Source organism: Culex quinquefasciatus, chromosome 2 (genome assembly GCF_015732765.1).
Source record: "Culex quinquefasciatus strain JHB chromosome 2, VPISU_Cqui_1.0_pri_paternal, whole genome shotgun sequence".
NCBI classification, from domain to species: domain Eukaryota; kingdom Metazoa; phylum Arthropoda; class Insecta; order Diptera; family Culicidae; genus Culex; species Culex quinquefasciatus.
The window spans coordinates 22,676,001-22,693,453 of record NC_051862.1 but is presented as its reverse complement, the minus strand read 5'-3'; the positions used below and the strand labels follow the sequence as shown (position 1 = coordinate 22,693,453).

General features: G+C 33.3%; 1 protein-coding gene across 50 annotated transcripts in view; it reads left to right on the top strand.

The window, feature by feature from the left end:
• LOC6052303 (sodium channel protein para) overlaps positions 1 to 17,453 on the top strand; it is a 228,697-nt gene that overhangs the window by 145,998 nt on the left and 65,246 nt on the right. For 42 of the 50 annotated variants that reach the window (XM_038252955.1, XM_038252972.1, XM_038252954.1 and 39 more), the window contains 6 exons: positions 683 to 774; positions 5,484 to 5,696; positions 5,767 to 5,827; positions 5,944 to 6,088; positions 6,429 to 6,593; positions 10,112 to 10,387. In XM_038252955.1, coding sequence (XP_038108883.1) covers positions 683 to 774; positions 5,484 to 5,696; positions 5,767 to 5,827; positions 5,944 to 6,088; positions 6,429 to 6,593; positions 10,112 to 10,387 — 952 coding nt within the window. The remainder of the gene's footprint in view (positions 1 to 682; positions 775 to 5,483; positions 5,697 to 5,766; positions 5,828 to 5,943; positions 6,089 to 6,428; positions 6,594 to 10,111; positions 10,388 to 17,453) is intronic. The other 8 variants (XM_038252940.1, XM_038252939.1, XM_038252951.1 and 5 more) reach the window with 1 other exon arrangement.

Here is a 17,453-nt window from a genome sequence, read left to right as displayed (position 1 = left end):
GCTTTTTGTGTGTAGCGCGTGATAACAAAACGGCCATATCCTGGTGTCTCCCCTCGGTAACTGTCATCGTAGGAGGTTAGGTAGCTGCACCAGGATCGTACCAGGTGTGCGCCACCTCCCCCTGCTAACCAAAATGAAACAGTAGCATTCACGGTGTGGCCTACATTCAGGAGCGCACCACACCTGGAGGGTATTGTGTTGAACCTCGGGGGGTGGTGGGAGTGTCACAAGTGCGACGGATACAAGTGCCATTATCACTTTCCACTTCTCAAAAGTCACTCGGGGGAAGAGGAAACACCGGAAATACGGTGGAGACAGTAAAGAATCTTCCGCTCTCCCCAGGACTCATGGCATTCCTTAATTTTGGTTCCATCAGCGGAGACTTTTTCATTTTTCCTTCATCCGGGTAGACCACCACCGATGGACAGGTCTCAACCGACCGAGAAGCATTGTCCTTTTTGTGGCACACTTTACACATTCACACAAACACACACACTTTCATTACACCAAATCACCACCAGATATAAAAAAAGAGCACCAATTTCAGCAATGTGGCGGCAGCGTGACAAAACTTTGATTAACGTCAATTCGGGCGACAAGTTCTAATCAAGATTCTTTTTGTTCTTTTTTCTACCATTTTTCTTCTTCGTCTTCCAACCCAACAACATCATCAACCCAACAGATATGTAACTATGGGTATAGATTTGGGTAATCTCGCTGCATTGAGAACATTCAGGGTACTACGAGCTCTCAAAACAGTGGCCATCGTTCCAGGTAAGTAGGGGGAAAGGTGATAACATGCCAGTTTAGTTCGCCGAAGAATGCATTTTGCTATACTAAATTGTATCCATTTGCTATAGTTTTCAGTTGTAGATTGCAAAAAGTATCGGTTATGAACTTACACACTTTTTTAAAGCTGTGAAACGTAGGTCATTTTTTCAAGAAATACATTCAAATCTTGATTCAGAAAGCATCAATTAAAAAGAGATTTTTATAAATGTTGTTGTTAGGCTCTATATCCAGAATTTTCAATGGCAGTAATTCGTGCTTTCTATTTCATTAGGGCACAAAACATTTGTAAACAAGAGTTACCCCTCTCACACCTTATGCAAACTGTCATTCGAGTGAAAGGGATACACTATTGTCTACAAATGTTAGGCTCCAATTGTTCCAAGGGTGAATGACACCATCTATTGACCTAACACCAGCATTGAGTTTAATACAAAAAAGTGAAAAAATAGACAGGACAGAAATATGCCAATTCACAAAAAACTAGCCCCTCTACGTATCACACCTTGCATAAAAAAATTTGAATATAAACCGTTGAATATAAAGCGTGAACCAGGAAATGTATAAAATTTTAACTCTTGATTCTTTTCTGTGTGATTCATATTCTGTGTGTGGTATATTCGTATCGAAAAAGAAGTTATTTTAAACCACCCAATGTTTCAACCTTCCAAAATTATTTTTTTTATTAGCATCAATCTTGAGAAAATTAAGTTCCAGTATTATCCTACGATGTTTTTTTTAATTTATTTTTAAAATCATAATTAAATCATATTTTTAACACCGTTGAAAAATTATGGTAATATTACATCTGGTATAGTGGACAGATGTTATGTCAGGAAAAATGTGTAAATTTACATCTATCGATGTGTAAACGAAATTATATGCATAAATTGAGATAAAATTTCATCGAAAAAGAGTCATCATTCAACCAAATTTTCAAAAAATCCCTTTACTGTGTTACTACTGTGAAGACAAAATTTGTTTTTTTTTTTATATATTTTTAAGATACATATCTCGAAAACTAGGAATATTTTTTAAGGAAACTTTTTATTAGAGGTCAAATATTGACAAAAAAAAAACAGAAAAAAATATGAAAATGGAGTCTTTGAAAGCATATTTTTGAGAATTTTGACAAATATATGCTTGTTTTTTTTTTATTTGTTTTTAGTAAATTTTCTGAGCAAATATCCTTTAAAACCTATAAAAAATTAAAAATGGTTGTTCGACAAAACAAAAAAAAAACCCTAAAAAACCCCTCACCGTATCTTACACCGAAAAAAAAATTATGGTAATATTCATCTGGAAATGGTGACTGATCTTGTGTCAAAATATAGGTAATATCACATCAGGAAATAGTGAATTCTCATCAGTTTCTGAGGAATATTCATCAGGTTTACATTTTTACAAATATGTTGAGTAATATTACAAAAAAATAAGTAATATTCAACCAACCAAATTTTCAACATTCCAAAAATCAACTTTTTTCTGTGTACTTAAAAAGTACTAAATTTTAATTTCTTGCAATATGGGTATCCAATGTTTGCAAATTTTGTTGACATTTGGATTTTGATAATATGAATATCAAATTATTGCACCATTCGCAAAAATGTGTTTAAAATCGATGTTGTAAATTACGATAAGCTTAAAGGAATTCACAAAATTGCGATTTTTTTAACAAAAATGCTCACAATTCCACATTTTGTGTCATGGGTATAAATGATTGTGAGTGTATTTGTTTTTTTTTTTAATATTACGTATAACACCGACCGACAACATTTCTGCGCAGGCTCAACTCGAAGGGAAGCATGAAGATCAAGGTGCCCAGAAACAAGTGCACTTTGAATTTTTCAAAAATATTTAGATAGGTCAGAACGGTTTTTCTCCAAAGTTTGTATGGAGAATTAGTGCTGTTTGCTACTTCCACATATTGCATGCAATTTTTGCTTGTATGCAACAGCGACGAGCCACCCTAATTTTCCGTACATATTTTGGAGAAAAGTCATTCGCCCTATTTAAATATTTTTGAAAAATTCACAGTGCACGTATTTCTGGAGACCTTAAACCTCATGCTTCCCCTCGAGTTGAGCCTGCGCAGTCATTTTTTGTAGGTAAGTGTTACTGATAATGTTTATAAAATTTTAATTTTCAAACCCTACGTTTCAAATGATTCTTAATGTGGCAAACGGTTTGATCGAATTGTATGTCAATTTTAAATATATTTTTTTGAAATTTGGGAATCAAATGAAGACATAATTCCCAATATTTCGATATCAATTTATCCCAAAACATCACAATCCTGGAAAAACCCCTAAGAATTTCCTAATTTTGCAATTTTGGAATCAAATGATCGTAAATTAACAATTATTTCGTTTTAAAATGTTATATTTTTATATCTAATCTAATCTAATCTAACACAAACGCAGCCAGTACATCCGAGAACACCCGAAAATGTATGGCAAAAATTAAAGCGGCCAGCCCTACTGCGTTGTGTTTACCGCAGAGAGGATTCTGAGAACGGATCACATTTCACAGAATCTATAGGGGAGGAAGGATGCGTGGACATACCGTACCAAACGCTCCAATTTTTGGTAGCATTAGTTGTGTAGAATGTATCAAGTGTGATAATAAATAAAATGTATAAATAATATAATATAAAATAAAAATATAAAATTGGAAGGTCCTCACCGAGCTTAACAGCTTCGTTATTTCTCACGCTTTTCTATTGATTGCAAAACATTCAACATATCGAACTTAAAAAAAACAAGAATAGCGACCCCCTGTACAGAAACAAGATCGCGTCGCTTCAACTTGCATCCAAGTTACGACAAAAACTTCTGTGCAACTCATACCCATAGAAAAAATTGTATTTGGAACAACGGAAACTGAAACGTCGCCGCATCGAATGTCAAAAGAATGAAAATCAAAATGAAAACATTCACCAAAAATCATCTTATTTTGAGGATTAATCGTAATACTGGGCAAAAACTTCACTTGATTTATGAAGTATGAATCACAAACTCAATGCTTAATACTAAAATAATACTGCAATGTCACGAAAACATTGAAAAATCGAATCGAAATTAAGAGCACTAAACGAACAAACCGACCCGTTTCGTATGCACGGGAAAAATCCTCGAAAATGTTATATTTTTATATGCTCAAAAATTCAATTAATGTTCGTAATTTTTTACCTGTCAGACATTTTGGTCATAGTTGAATTTTCAAAAACAATGCTTTCCTAAATTTATCTATTTTCGAATAAAAGTAATCAAATCGACGCTGTCGTGCTATCATGTCGCACCCGCCATTTCGACGTTACGAAAAAAACGCGTTTTAATGTTTGACCTTGAATAAACAAAAACGAGAGCACGCAATGTAAACAATGAATAACACGTTTTGTTTGGTTGACCATTCAGTGCGTTGCCCCAAAGTTTGGTTGAAATTGGTTGCTGGAGTCCCGAGTTATAATTACAAATGTTTACGGTAGTCGGGATTGTACGTGCGTCAAATGCATCCTGACCTGCAATCCCTTTGGCCAATTGTCGCACTTACATCAATTTTCAGGGAGTGACAAGATAGCACGACAAGATTGAAACTTTTTCCGTATGAAAAGTGACAAAAATCCGCGGAGCTTATTTGGTTTTTATTGAATATCTCAGGATTGAAATCGGATTTTGGGGATCTGTGAAGGTCAAAAGGTGAGGCATTGTGAGCTGCACAAAATGGCGTTTTTAACTCAATTTGGCCCAAAATGCACGTACGACAAGTTAGCACGACGGCTGACGAATTTTTTTATTATGATACAATTATCAGATATCAGGTAATTCAAAATTGTTTTTTGTTCAGAGACCATCAGCAGGGGAGAAATTGGGTCACGGCGTAGCGAGAGCAAATTTTTATAAACCTGGATACCCAATTGGATATTTATATGAGGATGTTGTGTTCTGCCGGCTCATATCAGGATTTGTAAAAATACAAATATTCTACCTAACCTGGCCTTGTAGGTGGATCGATCTTAAAAAAATCTTATCCATAGACCCCTTTTTAAAGTTTGTAAATCTATTTTTAATTCAAAACTTTATTTTTGAAAAACGCAATCTCCATTGATAGATTATGTATTTGAATTTGTACAGATTCTGATTCAGACCAGTAAAATACAAATTTCTAAGTGTAAATCTCCGATGAGGTATAATATTTTGCTTCAGCATGTGTGGGTCACACCTATTCACGGTATTCGATTTTTGTTTAATTCGAAAACTGATAATTCAGTGATGCAGTTTTTTATGATACACAAGCAAGTTGAGTATATTTTTCATTTTAACCTATCTGTCATGGATTTCTAAATGTTATAAGTTGCAATTTAAAGGTATTCGAGACTAAAGACATCGGAAATATTTTGTTAAATAACCTGCGAATACAAAAAAAAATACCAACTTTTGCTCATTTTGCTCATCTGATGTGAAGTAAATTATACCCTGGATGACAAACTAACTATTCTCGGTACCCAAACTTTGCCTGATTGATTTTTCGAAGGTTTTAAAATTTATAAATGCAGAGATTTCAATTATAAGCGACGAGCCCCAAATTGCCAACAACAAAATGCATTCTTCTGTAATGAATAAATACACTTGACCATAATTATCTTATGTACAATAGTAATCACTCACTAACATTCTTCTTTCATCACTTCACAGGTCTCAAGACCATCGTCGGCGCTGTCATCGAGTCCGTAAAGAATCTCAGAGATGTGATAATTTTAACAATGTTTTCGTTGTCGGTGTTTGCTTTAATGGGGCTGCAGATCTACATGGGCGTGCTGACGCAAAAGTGCATCAAGGAGTTCCCGACGGACGGCTCGTGGGGTAACCTGACCCACGAGAACTGGGAGCGGCACCATTCGAACGATTGTGGGTTTTACCCTAAGGGTGCAAGGTTAGGATTAAGAAAGGACTAACTTTTTTTTTGTTTTTCTTGCAGCCAATTGGTACTTTTCCGAAACCGGGGACACGCCCCTCTGCGGCAATTCGTCGGGTGCTGGGTAGGATATTCCGAACTCTGCTAGGATTAGGCTGAGGACCGCCGGACAAATTAGCTAATCAACTTTCTTCCCACTTTTTTTTCCTTGTTCGCTGCCGTTTTCTCGTAACCTCACAGCCAATGTGAGGAAGGATATGTATGTTTACAAGGTTTTGGAGATAATCCAAATTACGGGTATACAAGTTTTGATACTTTCGGATGGGCATTCTTATCTGCCTTTCGTCTCATGACCCAGGACTACTGGGAGAATTTATATCAACTGGTTCGTATCTACCGCCGTCTAGTATGAATGCGAAAAATTACGAGAATTCCTTCCCAACCCGGATGATTCCTCTCACCCACAGTAGAATGTCCTAACCTAAATTCCTCTAACCTTAGCGTTGATGACCCCGATCCCTTGGGATTGTTGCGACGAGATCAACAGGATCAGTTTCGTAGAAATCTGTTGCCTGAACTCCCGTGGCAATTCCGTAACCTAACCTCAAACTTCCCCAAAAAAAATCATCATTCTTTTATAACCTCAAAAAAACCAAACAAAAATCTTTCTTTTCTCACCAAACCAAACCAAAACTACCAAAAACTCTTCGTGGTGTGCAAAACAGGTGTTACGATCAGCTGGACCGTGGCACATGCTCTTCTTCATTGTGATTATCTTCTTGGGTTCGTTCTACCTTGTAAATTTGATCTTGGCCATTGTCGCCATGTCGTACGACGAACTCCAGAAGAAGGCCGAAGAGGAAGAGGCCGCCGAGGAAGAAGCGCTTCGGGTGAGCGAACCACTCTCTCTCTCTCTAACTTTTTTATACTTTGTACTTGATCTTGTGTTGTTTATGTTTTGTCACATCGTCGTCTTTTTGCTTTTGTACCAAAAGGTGTCATGTTTTGTGTTTTTTCGTTTCATGTATCATAAATCTGTCATTCTCTGTAAAAACAAAACCAATCTCCAATTCGCTGTAAAAATTGATCGCCTGAAGATCGTTATCAATCAACGCTCGCGTAATACCTATGACCTTAGAAAGTCGAGTGTCCTGGTGCAACTCGAATTGATTGATGTATGCCAAAAGTGGTGAATATTTGATGAACGAGTATATAATCACTTATCGGGGTGGTGAACTTTACCATTTCCGGTAAAAACCGGTGTGTGGTGCATGTATCTGTCCTCTTTTTCTCGCTCTCTCTGTGTGTGTAACTGTTTTTCTTCTTTTTTGTGATACTAACTGTGTTTATCTCTGTGTCCATGTGTGCAATACCACTAAACCTCTCTAAAAATAAATTGCCGCTAATGATAGGTGGAAATGTCACCAGGTTGGAAAAGCGACCATCAATGTCGATCTAATTTAACTGAGCTGTGTAATTACGGATATATGGAGCAACATGTGTCGTTTTGGTTGTGAAGCTAAATAATGATTGAATTTTTAGAACAGGCCATGTCCCGCCCGGATAAAGGAAGACACTAGTGGTTGGTATTAGCAATGGTGGCCGACAGCTATAAAGTCAACTTGGTTCTAACAGAAAAAAAAAGATCTCAAGATATTAGATTGAAATGGTATAAACCTCAAAGATTAGCCTAACACTGCCTTTTAGCGAGGTTTACCTTAAAAGTAATCAAAAAACTACATTTTCAACCAAATTTAAACCTTCAAAAGCATTGGATAAAAGAAAAGTCGACTTATTGACTTGAAAAATTGCTATTTTTTAAACTTCTGCTTTGTTTTTTATTTAAACTTTTGCAACTTTTTAGTACCTAAAAGTCAATATATGATATTGTAGTAAAAATATTAAATTACTAATGCAAAATAACAAATTTTGTCTCACAACAAATACTGTAGAATATTCCTGAATCAATTTAAAAAATATCTTAAAAATATTACATACTAAACAAGAAAAACACAAAAAAAGAGAATTAAGAGCAAAATGGAGTTCAAAATCACTAAATCTTGGACCTTACCTCAAAACTGTAGTCAATTGGTATGGAATAATTGTAATTGCAAAATATAGAAATAAAACTGTATTATTGAAGTAAAAAAAACAACTTGGCAAGAAAGTATAAAATAAGACAGCGTAATTTACTTTTCTTGATTCTGCTAATCAAATGCTATGCGTTCCAAAATAAATAAATCAAACATTGAAAAAAATATAATTTGGCCAAAAAGATTCGTTAGCTTAACTAAAATTTACTGTAACATTTGACATAGATTTGTGGAAGTAAAAATTTCAAGTTGTATAAAACTATAGAGAAAAAAAAGTTAATATTAACAACTGTCTTTCGAAAGGGTTTCAATGTAATATCATCAGTTAAGTTTTAATATAATTTTGTAGGATATAAAATAAATACAAAATAAATTTAAAATCACATTCTTCAATTTGTGTACCCTAAGTATTTCGAAATTTGTATTCAATTTATTCAATAAAAGTTTCTTAACTCCAAAAATTTGGATCCTTTGCTATAACTTAATGCGCATTTTTTTGGCATAATTGAGATTTATATTATTTGCATTTCCTAAATATTCACAGGCTGTATGAATCAGAGACTTGAATAAGGATTATTTTGTTCAAAAAATATGTTTTTATGTTTAATCTTAAATTATTTAATTTAAAATTATCTCGATCTCCATCATCCTTGCAAAAATAATGTTGACTTTTTTTTAACTTTTCCTTGTAATATTGTAAGCACTGTACCGAAAATATATAATTGGTTCAATTTTCGAATGTTTTTTCTTTTTTCAAAAATAACATTTTCCTTGAATGTTTCACATTACAAGAAAACTATAATTTTACCTAGCTGAGATTTTGTATGTCTAAAAATTTACAGAAAATAATAAAAATAAAATTTTATTATCAAATTGGTGTCTTGGGAAAAGCTGTGGGATACGTTAATAACTTTCAAAATGGTCACAGAAAAAACATCTTTTTGTCACTTAAAATTGAATTCCGGAAATATGTATTTTTTTATTTACACATTTTTTGATATGTAAGACTTAAGAGGCACATTTTGCGCTAGAGTTTAGCATGGTGAAAAATCAAAAGACGTACAAAGACATACATTTCTGAAAAACGATTTCATTAACGAATTAAAAAAAAAACCTTTTTAATTTCAAAAGCAAATTAGCAATCGAAAATGACATTAAACATTTTGAGATACAATACACTATTTAAATTTGTATAGTTATTTTAAAAGTAATTTATAATTTTCAGTGTTTTAACAATTTTAAAGTATTTCATGAACTTCGAAAACATGTAAGATTTTTTTTTTTTCAAAGGCTGATTTTTTTTCCATTTTAACATTGTTGGATTGGACAATAGTTTTCTCTTAAAGTTTTAATTTTGTGAAAATTTAGTTTTTCACAGTGTCACCTTATATTGGCTCTCATTGATTTCGCCACATATCTTGAAAAAATTGGCTTGGCTTTCAACGCAAAAAATATTTTTTTTTTAAATTTTCTGCTCTTTTAACATTCTTGGAGTCAATATTTTGCCTGGTTTATTTTTTTAATATTTTAAAATGTTAATCTTGATTAAAAAAATAACAAAGCTTCATTTTTTTAAATAAAAAATTATGAATAAATATTAAATTCAAAGATGAACTTTTATTGTAATTTTTAAGAACAATAAATTTGTTTGAAAAAAAAATTTCATCATTGAAACTATAATTTTATTTGGCAGCGATATCTTGTTAGTTCACACTTTGTATCAGGCAATAATTCTGGCCTTTAAAATATGCTAATTGATTGATAACGACTCTTCATCAAACATGTTCAATTCATAATATGTCTATCTAATTTATACCACGAAAAAAATCGATTTATTTTTCACTAGTGTCTTTTAAATCGTTCATTGTTCATTGTTATCTAGTTTTTTCAATTTCTTTTTACTTTAATCATCATAATTATTTGTTGTGTGTGTGATGTGAATGTGTAACCATATGTGAATGGTATGTTTGCGTACATTTATGCTGTGTCAAAAAATTAAACAATAAAAACCGCTTTCGCAATCTAAAAACTGTGTGCGTGTATGCATTTGTGTGGTAAGTGTTTGATCTTAGGGAGCACCATCAACAAAGCAAGCGGATCACCCCCGCCGCCCGGAAAAGGATCTGTCGTCGCGTGTCGTCGTGATGTGATTGTGTCTAATAACCTGTCAGTCTTTGTTTGTGGCTTGTCACCGCATTGCGCGTTGCGATTTGTTGAACAATTTTGCGTTGAAAAGTTTAGGCGATCCGGATTTTACTAATATTTCGATTTTTTGCCTTTTTCGAATGTCACCCCCCGGATGTCGCCCCACGCAGGAAGCGGAAGAAGCGGCCGCAGCGAAACAGGCCAAACTCGAGGCCCACGCAGCGGCGGCGGCGGCCGCAGCCAACCCGGAGATCGCCAAGAGCCCGTCGGACTTTTCCTGCCACAGTTACGAGCTGTTCGTGGGCCAGGAGAAGGGCAACGACGACAACAACAAGGAGAAGATGTCGATCCGGAGCGAAGGATTGGAGTCGGTGAGCGAAATCACAAGAACAACCGCACCAACAGCTACTGCAGCTGGCACTGCAAAAGCCCGTAAAGTGAGCGCGGTAAGTATGAGGACCCGCTTTCTGCACAACCACCCCCCCCCCCCTTTCCCTACTTCCCCCCTCGAGTTTTGGAACCCCTTTCCTGGAAGCCCCCCTAGTTGTTTGTCTCGGAAAACCCCCCCTGAAATTCGGAATAATCCTTACGACATAGTATGCCATGTCTTTTGATCTAACCTCAAAATAGGCAACACTTCATGAAAATCTAAATCTTAAAGACATGACCAAAATTTCCCCTTTTGTTGAATTTTGTGAAATCATAATGACAGTGATGTGCTCCGGAACATCCTTGTCCCAAATCATCCTCAGTACTTCCGATTTTCTTTTTTCTTCAAAAAAAAATCTCGAGATCGAGATACATTTCCCTTAAAAAAAACTTGTCAAACCACTCTATGTCTCGATGTTGTTGTTGGTGTACTTTCCATGTGTTTCTTGAAAGAAAGCAAACAAAAAAAAACGCCCGAAAAACTTTTTTGTTGTCTCTGTCGTTCCGATACAAGAAATGATCCTCCAAGAAGTATCCTCTACGGATTAAAAGTAAAACCCTTTCTATAGAACAAACACAGCCACACACACATACTAGTGCGATCCACAATTGTATGACAATGGTTATTATTTTCTTGCGGAACTTTACTCAACAATTACAATCACTTCAAGCTTTTCTTACGATTTGAGCTGTATTGATTATTGTTTAGAAGGTTCATTCTTGACCTTATTTTTAGGTTATTTTGAGCAGTGAATTTAAGGTCGTTAATGATAATATTATCAAGGATAAAAAACGATACCATTTTTGTTATTATCACAATTCCCAAGTTTGTATAATCTACGATTTTTCACATAAAAATGCCTTTTTGCAAATCCTAAACGCATTAAATTTGAACTATTTGTGTCAAACAAAACAAAATTTTAATGGATTTTAACAATATTATACTTTTTGGTAACCGTAAAATTTTCATAAAATACCATCTTTTTAAAAAATAAGAAAAATAAATTCTTTCATTGTCGATTTTTTAATTGTAAAAATCGTATTACATTTTAAATTAACAATAATTTGAGTTTTATAATAGATTGTCGACTATGATTTTGTTATTTTTACCGAAGATCCTTATGTTGTAAAAGTAAATCTTTCCCAGTTCCTGAGGGGAACACCCTTGAAGATTATCGGGGCCGGCATTTACAAAGCGGATTCAGTGGCAGTTTCATTCTCAACTTAATGTTAACATGTTAAGGTTAATGTTAACTTTCCATAGGTCGCCTCCCTAAGGTGTCGTGATAAGGTCCAGTTTGTGACGATACACTACCTTCCCTTTACTAAGCAATCGATTCCAGAAGGGAAAAGATCACCAGTTGTGTTGGTCCGAGCCGGGATTTGAACCCCGGTCTACCGCTTACGAGGCGGAAGCGTTACCACTGGGCTACGTGGCTCGGTCCTTATGTTGTGAATATCCAATTAAATTGTTACTTCATTTGACTTAGATTATTTGTGTATTGTATTCCTGTTTTTTTTTAATGAAACTTTTACTATATTTTTAAATCCATGAATTTTTATGATCATTTCTTGATTTAAATTGTTATATTGCAAAATTATTTCAAGTTGTTCGTGTATTTCGGCCCCCATATTTAAATTAAATTAGAAATGCAATATTCTTTGAAAAAATGAATTACTTTTTGTTAAAACTATAATGTTTTGAAAAATGTTTTCAAATTTGAAGTTGTTCAAAAAATGTAATGAATACATTTTTTCGAAGCTTATTTTCCCAGCAGGCAACGGCAAATATAATAAAGCGTCTTTCATGGGTCATTACCAGATTTTACTAAAATAGTTTTGATTTCGTGATCAGCCTGGATATCATATTGACGACTTTTTATTACAAAATGATCAATTTTAAGTTTTATTCAAGAACACCTAGTTTCGAGCAGGAATCTCGCAATCGAGAATGCCTAGGCAATGCTGTAGAGCGAATAATTTGATTTTTTTTTTCAAGATCTCTCAGTAAGGCTTTAACGTGAAGACTTCCATCATTGTCATGATTTTTTGTTCAAAGATATAAATTTTGCGTCGCTTTCAATATTTTGACAAAATTCCTTCAACAAGTTGTTTAGAATAGTGCCCTACACATGCTGATTCCTTTTGGTAACGATTATCCCATTCCTTGTAAAGTTATGGAAATCGTCAATAATCAATGATTGCCAACTAGGACGTCAATGACTGTGCCACAAAACTATATATATTTTGAAGCACATTTGATTTAGATCAAAAATTCTTTCAGTGGCTTCAAGAAGGCATCAACCGGCACATGCTGATTGCTTTTGGTGCTGAAATTCGTTAAATTGAATTTTATACAAAATATTTTATATTGATGATCAATTTTCTTCGAAAATGATCAACGGCTTCACCTTAAGGGTTTTTTGAAAAAAAGTAAAAAAATGGAGTAAAAACTTTTGAGGTAATGGTTAAATATGGGATGGAATTCATCAAAGAGTTATTCGATACATATTAGAGTGTAACAAAAATGACTTTTTGGCGGGCTTTCAGGGGTTTGTTCCGGTGGGCATACTGAGCCCAAATCCCAAATATATGCCAATATACCAATTTTTGCTTTAGTTTCATTTATCTGCATGTTTCAGCACACAATTTGGCTTGATTGTACTTAAGCAAAAATGGCAGCACGATATGTTCAGCAAATCATGAAAAGATGATTTCTGTAAAAAGTTCCATGACAAATTATTTTTAAAAAAGCAAAAAAAAAACGAATAAAAAAGTTTAATTTTTGAAATATTAACTAATGTGAAGTTATTTACTAATAAATTATCAAAATTTGAGTAACTCAATCCAAAATAGTCGTCCTTAACCTATTTAGAAAATAATTAGTTTTGAATACTCTCCGTGACCTGCCAAAAAATACGAAAAACATGGATACATTATTTTTCTGGCGAAAATTTCTCCTGCTCAAAATTCCATAAAAACTGAATGTAAAGAATGAACCCACAAAAAATTAACGAAAAATCTGCTTCAATGTTCTAGTAAAACACATGAGGAATATACTTACATCCGTGGATCACACTAAGTCACACTTTCAACTTAATATATTGAATAAAAATGTCATGAACACAACAAAACACGCATATTCAACAGTACAAGTAAACATGGAACGTCTAAACACACTTGGTAAAATAGTTATTTGTAACAAACCGGAATGGAATGTATTCAGATTATTTCAAGGATGTGCTCACTTTATCAACTTTATTGAATCGAAATGAAAAGAAAAAATCAATTAATGAAAAAAACAAATCAATTAAAAATTGTAACTCACTCATTTAAAAATTGTTAATTCACTCATATTACTTTAAAATCAAAAATTATTATAATTTGGCTTAAAAGATTTCTAAAACACACAGCAAACAAACTTTAACAAAACAATTTGAATTTTGCAAAGGAGTTAAACATTTTTTTCCATTTTTTACATAATAATTAGTTTAGAGTATTCATGTTCAATCGATGATTAAGACTAAAGATCGCTAATTCAATAACATATTCAATATAATTGTTTATGTTTTTTTTTTAATTATGGAGACTTTAACAGCAATGTATTTATTCGCCACCTCATCATTGAATTTGGGAAACTATTGCTTAAATTATGAATCTCATTTCAACCACAAAAAAAATAAATAAAAAGATAATAAAAAAATTGAAACAATTAATTTAAACAAAATTGTTATATTGATCGTTCAAATGCTGGTTGATGGTGCAGCTAATTTCAACCAAAAACCTTGTAAAATTGCTGAAATCTGTCATAAACATTCATCAAAACATACATTTACACAATCATACACAACAGATACACAAACATAAAACTAAATGTATCCTTTCGCATCGAAAGATTCCGATCAATTCCCTCTAATTTATTTTATTCCAAAAATTTTCTCATTTCTCCTGACTCCTTTTCTGTCTATTTCTCTAGTGCCATCACTGTTCGAATTTGATGATTTCCACAAAGCTCAATCTACAAAATTTATGAGAATAAGTTCCTTCCCATTCGTCTTGTAGTTCTAAGATATTAATCCTTTGTCTAGACAAAGAACTAGGATTGAAAATTAGACAGTCCCAGATTCCTATCCTTTTGAAGTTTGAGAAAAAAAAAATCAAAACAAAATTCTACTGGAAAAGGCATGAAACGCTTCCGCTTTACTGCTTTTCATAAATATATATTAAATGTTTCTATTCACAAGTACAAATATTCTCTTTCCCCTATATTTAACCTGTCTATTTAAAAATAAATCTCTCAGAAACAATCATAACCTAATGACGTAACTCGTCCAACAAGAAAACCCTCATTTTGGCAGTAGAAAATCCTTCCAATTGTGACGAAATTCAATGTCAAGAACCTCACTTTGACCTTTGCCTATCCTCAAGACCAAGGCACTTCCCTTTCTGATTTCCCTTTCAAGCGAAAAAGAAACAGACCAAATTCCCCCATTTAAACTCCGTGCCTTTTCTTTCCGTGTGTGTGTTTCCCTTCCTTTCCCTTTTTTTCTAAATGTCTGTTTGCTTCCATTCTTCCTTAACTCTCTTCTTTGCTATCCTTAGAAATTGGTTCTCCATTCAATTTGGTGTTCCCTGTCCCCTCAAATCAGGCTTTCGTTAATATTCTTCCCTTAATACTGTTGTACATATAGAAAACACACCTCAACACACAATCATTCATCACAAAAAAAAGACACACACCTATACGCAACCATCAATTGTCATTTTGAACACAAAGAAATTCGAAAACAACTGAAAACATAAAATGAGCAATTCCATGGCAAATTAGCTTTCTTCTGTTAAAAAAAAAGTTTAAAATATCAATTCATGAAAAAAAGCTATCAAAAAATAATTTGTCATGCTGCAAATGTGATATTTTAGTTTTTTTTTCAATCCATTAGTGATCGTATATCTGTCCTATGTGAACATTAAGTTTAACTCTAAATTAGACAAAACAAAACTTAAACTATTTTTTTAGCCTCTGAAAATTACGAATTTGTACTACATACATTTTTAAATAAATGGAAAACGCGTTAGATAATTTCTTCCAACCATAAATTGTATGCAACAGGACCTTTATTAACCACGTTAGGCCGTTGCAGATATTTTTTGAAGTTTATGTCCCTCGACTCTGGCCAAAGTCGAGGGGGGATAGGGAGGAGCAAAAAAAATAACAAAATTAAAAAAGTTAAATTACTGGCCTCGGTTTCAAGATTTGAAATGAAAAAAGTTTTTTTAACTATACACCTGACCAGGTGTTTTGTAAACTTTACAAATAATTGCAGTGGTCTATTCATTAACGACGATTTAGCTTGATGGCCTCTAAATTTTATTTTCCTCAGAACAAAGGATCGTTTTTTGATTATTTCAAATCATTATTATAAAAACATTTTTTCAATAGTTTAAATTCTATATTTCACAAACATTTTAGTTCTTTTTATGTGTAATATTTTTTTTGTGATGTGAAAAACTTAAGAAAAAAGTAATTTTACACAAACGTTTTACATCACATTTTGAAACCATTTTTTGATGAAAACATCTCAAAAGTAATACAGCCATTTTTGTCAATCTTAATGATTCGAACTTGACAACTTTCTTCGAGTAATCAAAATCTTAAAAAAAAACTTTACAAAAATTGGCCTTTTTAGTTTCTCTAATAAAATGTTTAATAGCCCAGTTTTAAGCTTGAAAAACGTTCTTTTTAGTGCATCCATCCCGGGAATTCCCGGGACAAAAATCCCGGGATTTTTCCAAAACCGGGAATTCCCGAAATTGAAAAAATATAATCAAATTTTGGCCCGAAAATATATTTTTTGTGGAAATACATTAATAGCTGAATACAAAGTAATAGATAAGAATTTAAAAGCAATAAAATTTGTATTTGGAATATATCAGCATTAATTTGGCATATTCGGGAAAATTGTTGTAATTTGAATTCACAGATTCACAAAATGCCTAGTGCTTTAAATATTTGCTATTTAGCTCTCTATACCGCCCATGTTCGCATAAATGTCCCATATGCAAAAACAGCAAGCTGAGTAAAACGCATTTGAAGTTTGTCCCATGCATAAGGCTACGTGTTAAGTTTTCGCGAAAAAACTGGATTGCCTCCTGATTTCTAGAACAAAGTACTGGATATTATAAGCTCTTTTGAAAGAGCACACGATTTTGAACCAAACTGCATCAAAAACTCTAAATCGATGAAAATGCATATGGGACATTTATGCGATCAGGGCCAGTATATTTCTAAAAGACTGGTTATTACACTTACGAATATTAATAATTCTGAAAATTGGTAATAATATATTCAGACTGTAGTCCCGATTTTCCTCAGTTTGGCAAAGCAGAATAAAAAACAAAAAATATATCTTTGGAATTTCTTTTAAGGGGTTACATACATGTATAAAATGCAAAAAATCTTATTGCTGAAAATTTTTAAATCCACTTGAAAAATGATCACTCCTGAAAGTTTCCTGAAGATATTTCATGATTAAACTGAGTTAGAGACGATTAAAGCTCAACATTTTGCCATGCGCAAAGCAAACTGTCAAACTTAGTGAACATTTTTTTCCCAAGATAGGATGGACAAAATTGGCTGAAATTTGGGGAGAAGGCTCACAAGACCTCCCGTGTGCCTGACGATGTCTGATTTTTAAATTTTGCATGTTTGAAAAATGCAATTATCAAAAGCTCTCTAGCTTTTATATGAAAAAATAAATAAAAATATTTTTATCATATTTAAAAATAAACATTCATTGAAATCGGCCTTCGTCAGGCACACAAAACCAGTTGAACAAGTGTTCACCAATATTATGAGCCGATTTGGTCAAAGCAGTGCTGAAATCTCGTGACACCCATTTTTTGAAAGTCCCAACTTCAAATTGTTATGTCTCGGGAATGGTATAACCAAAAATTTTCAAATTTATTTAGTTGATAGATGAAAATATATATTTCAATGTCTTGAAAATAGATTTAAAAAAAGTTAAAATGTGTTCTCATACCCACTCCTGACATTTATGTTGATTTTCGTTTATGTAACCCCTT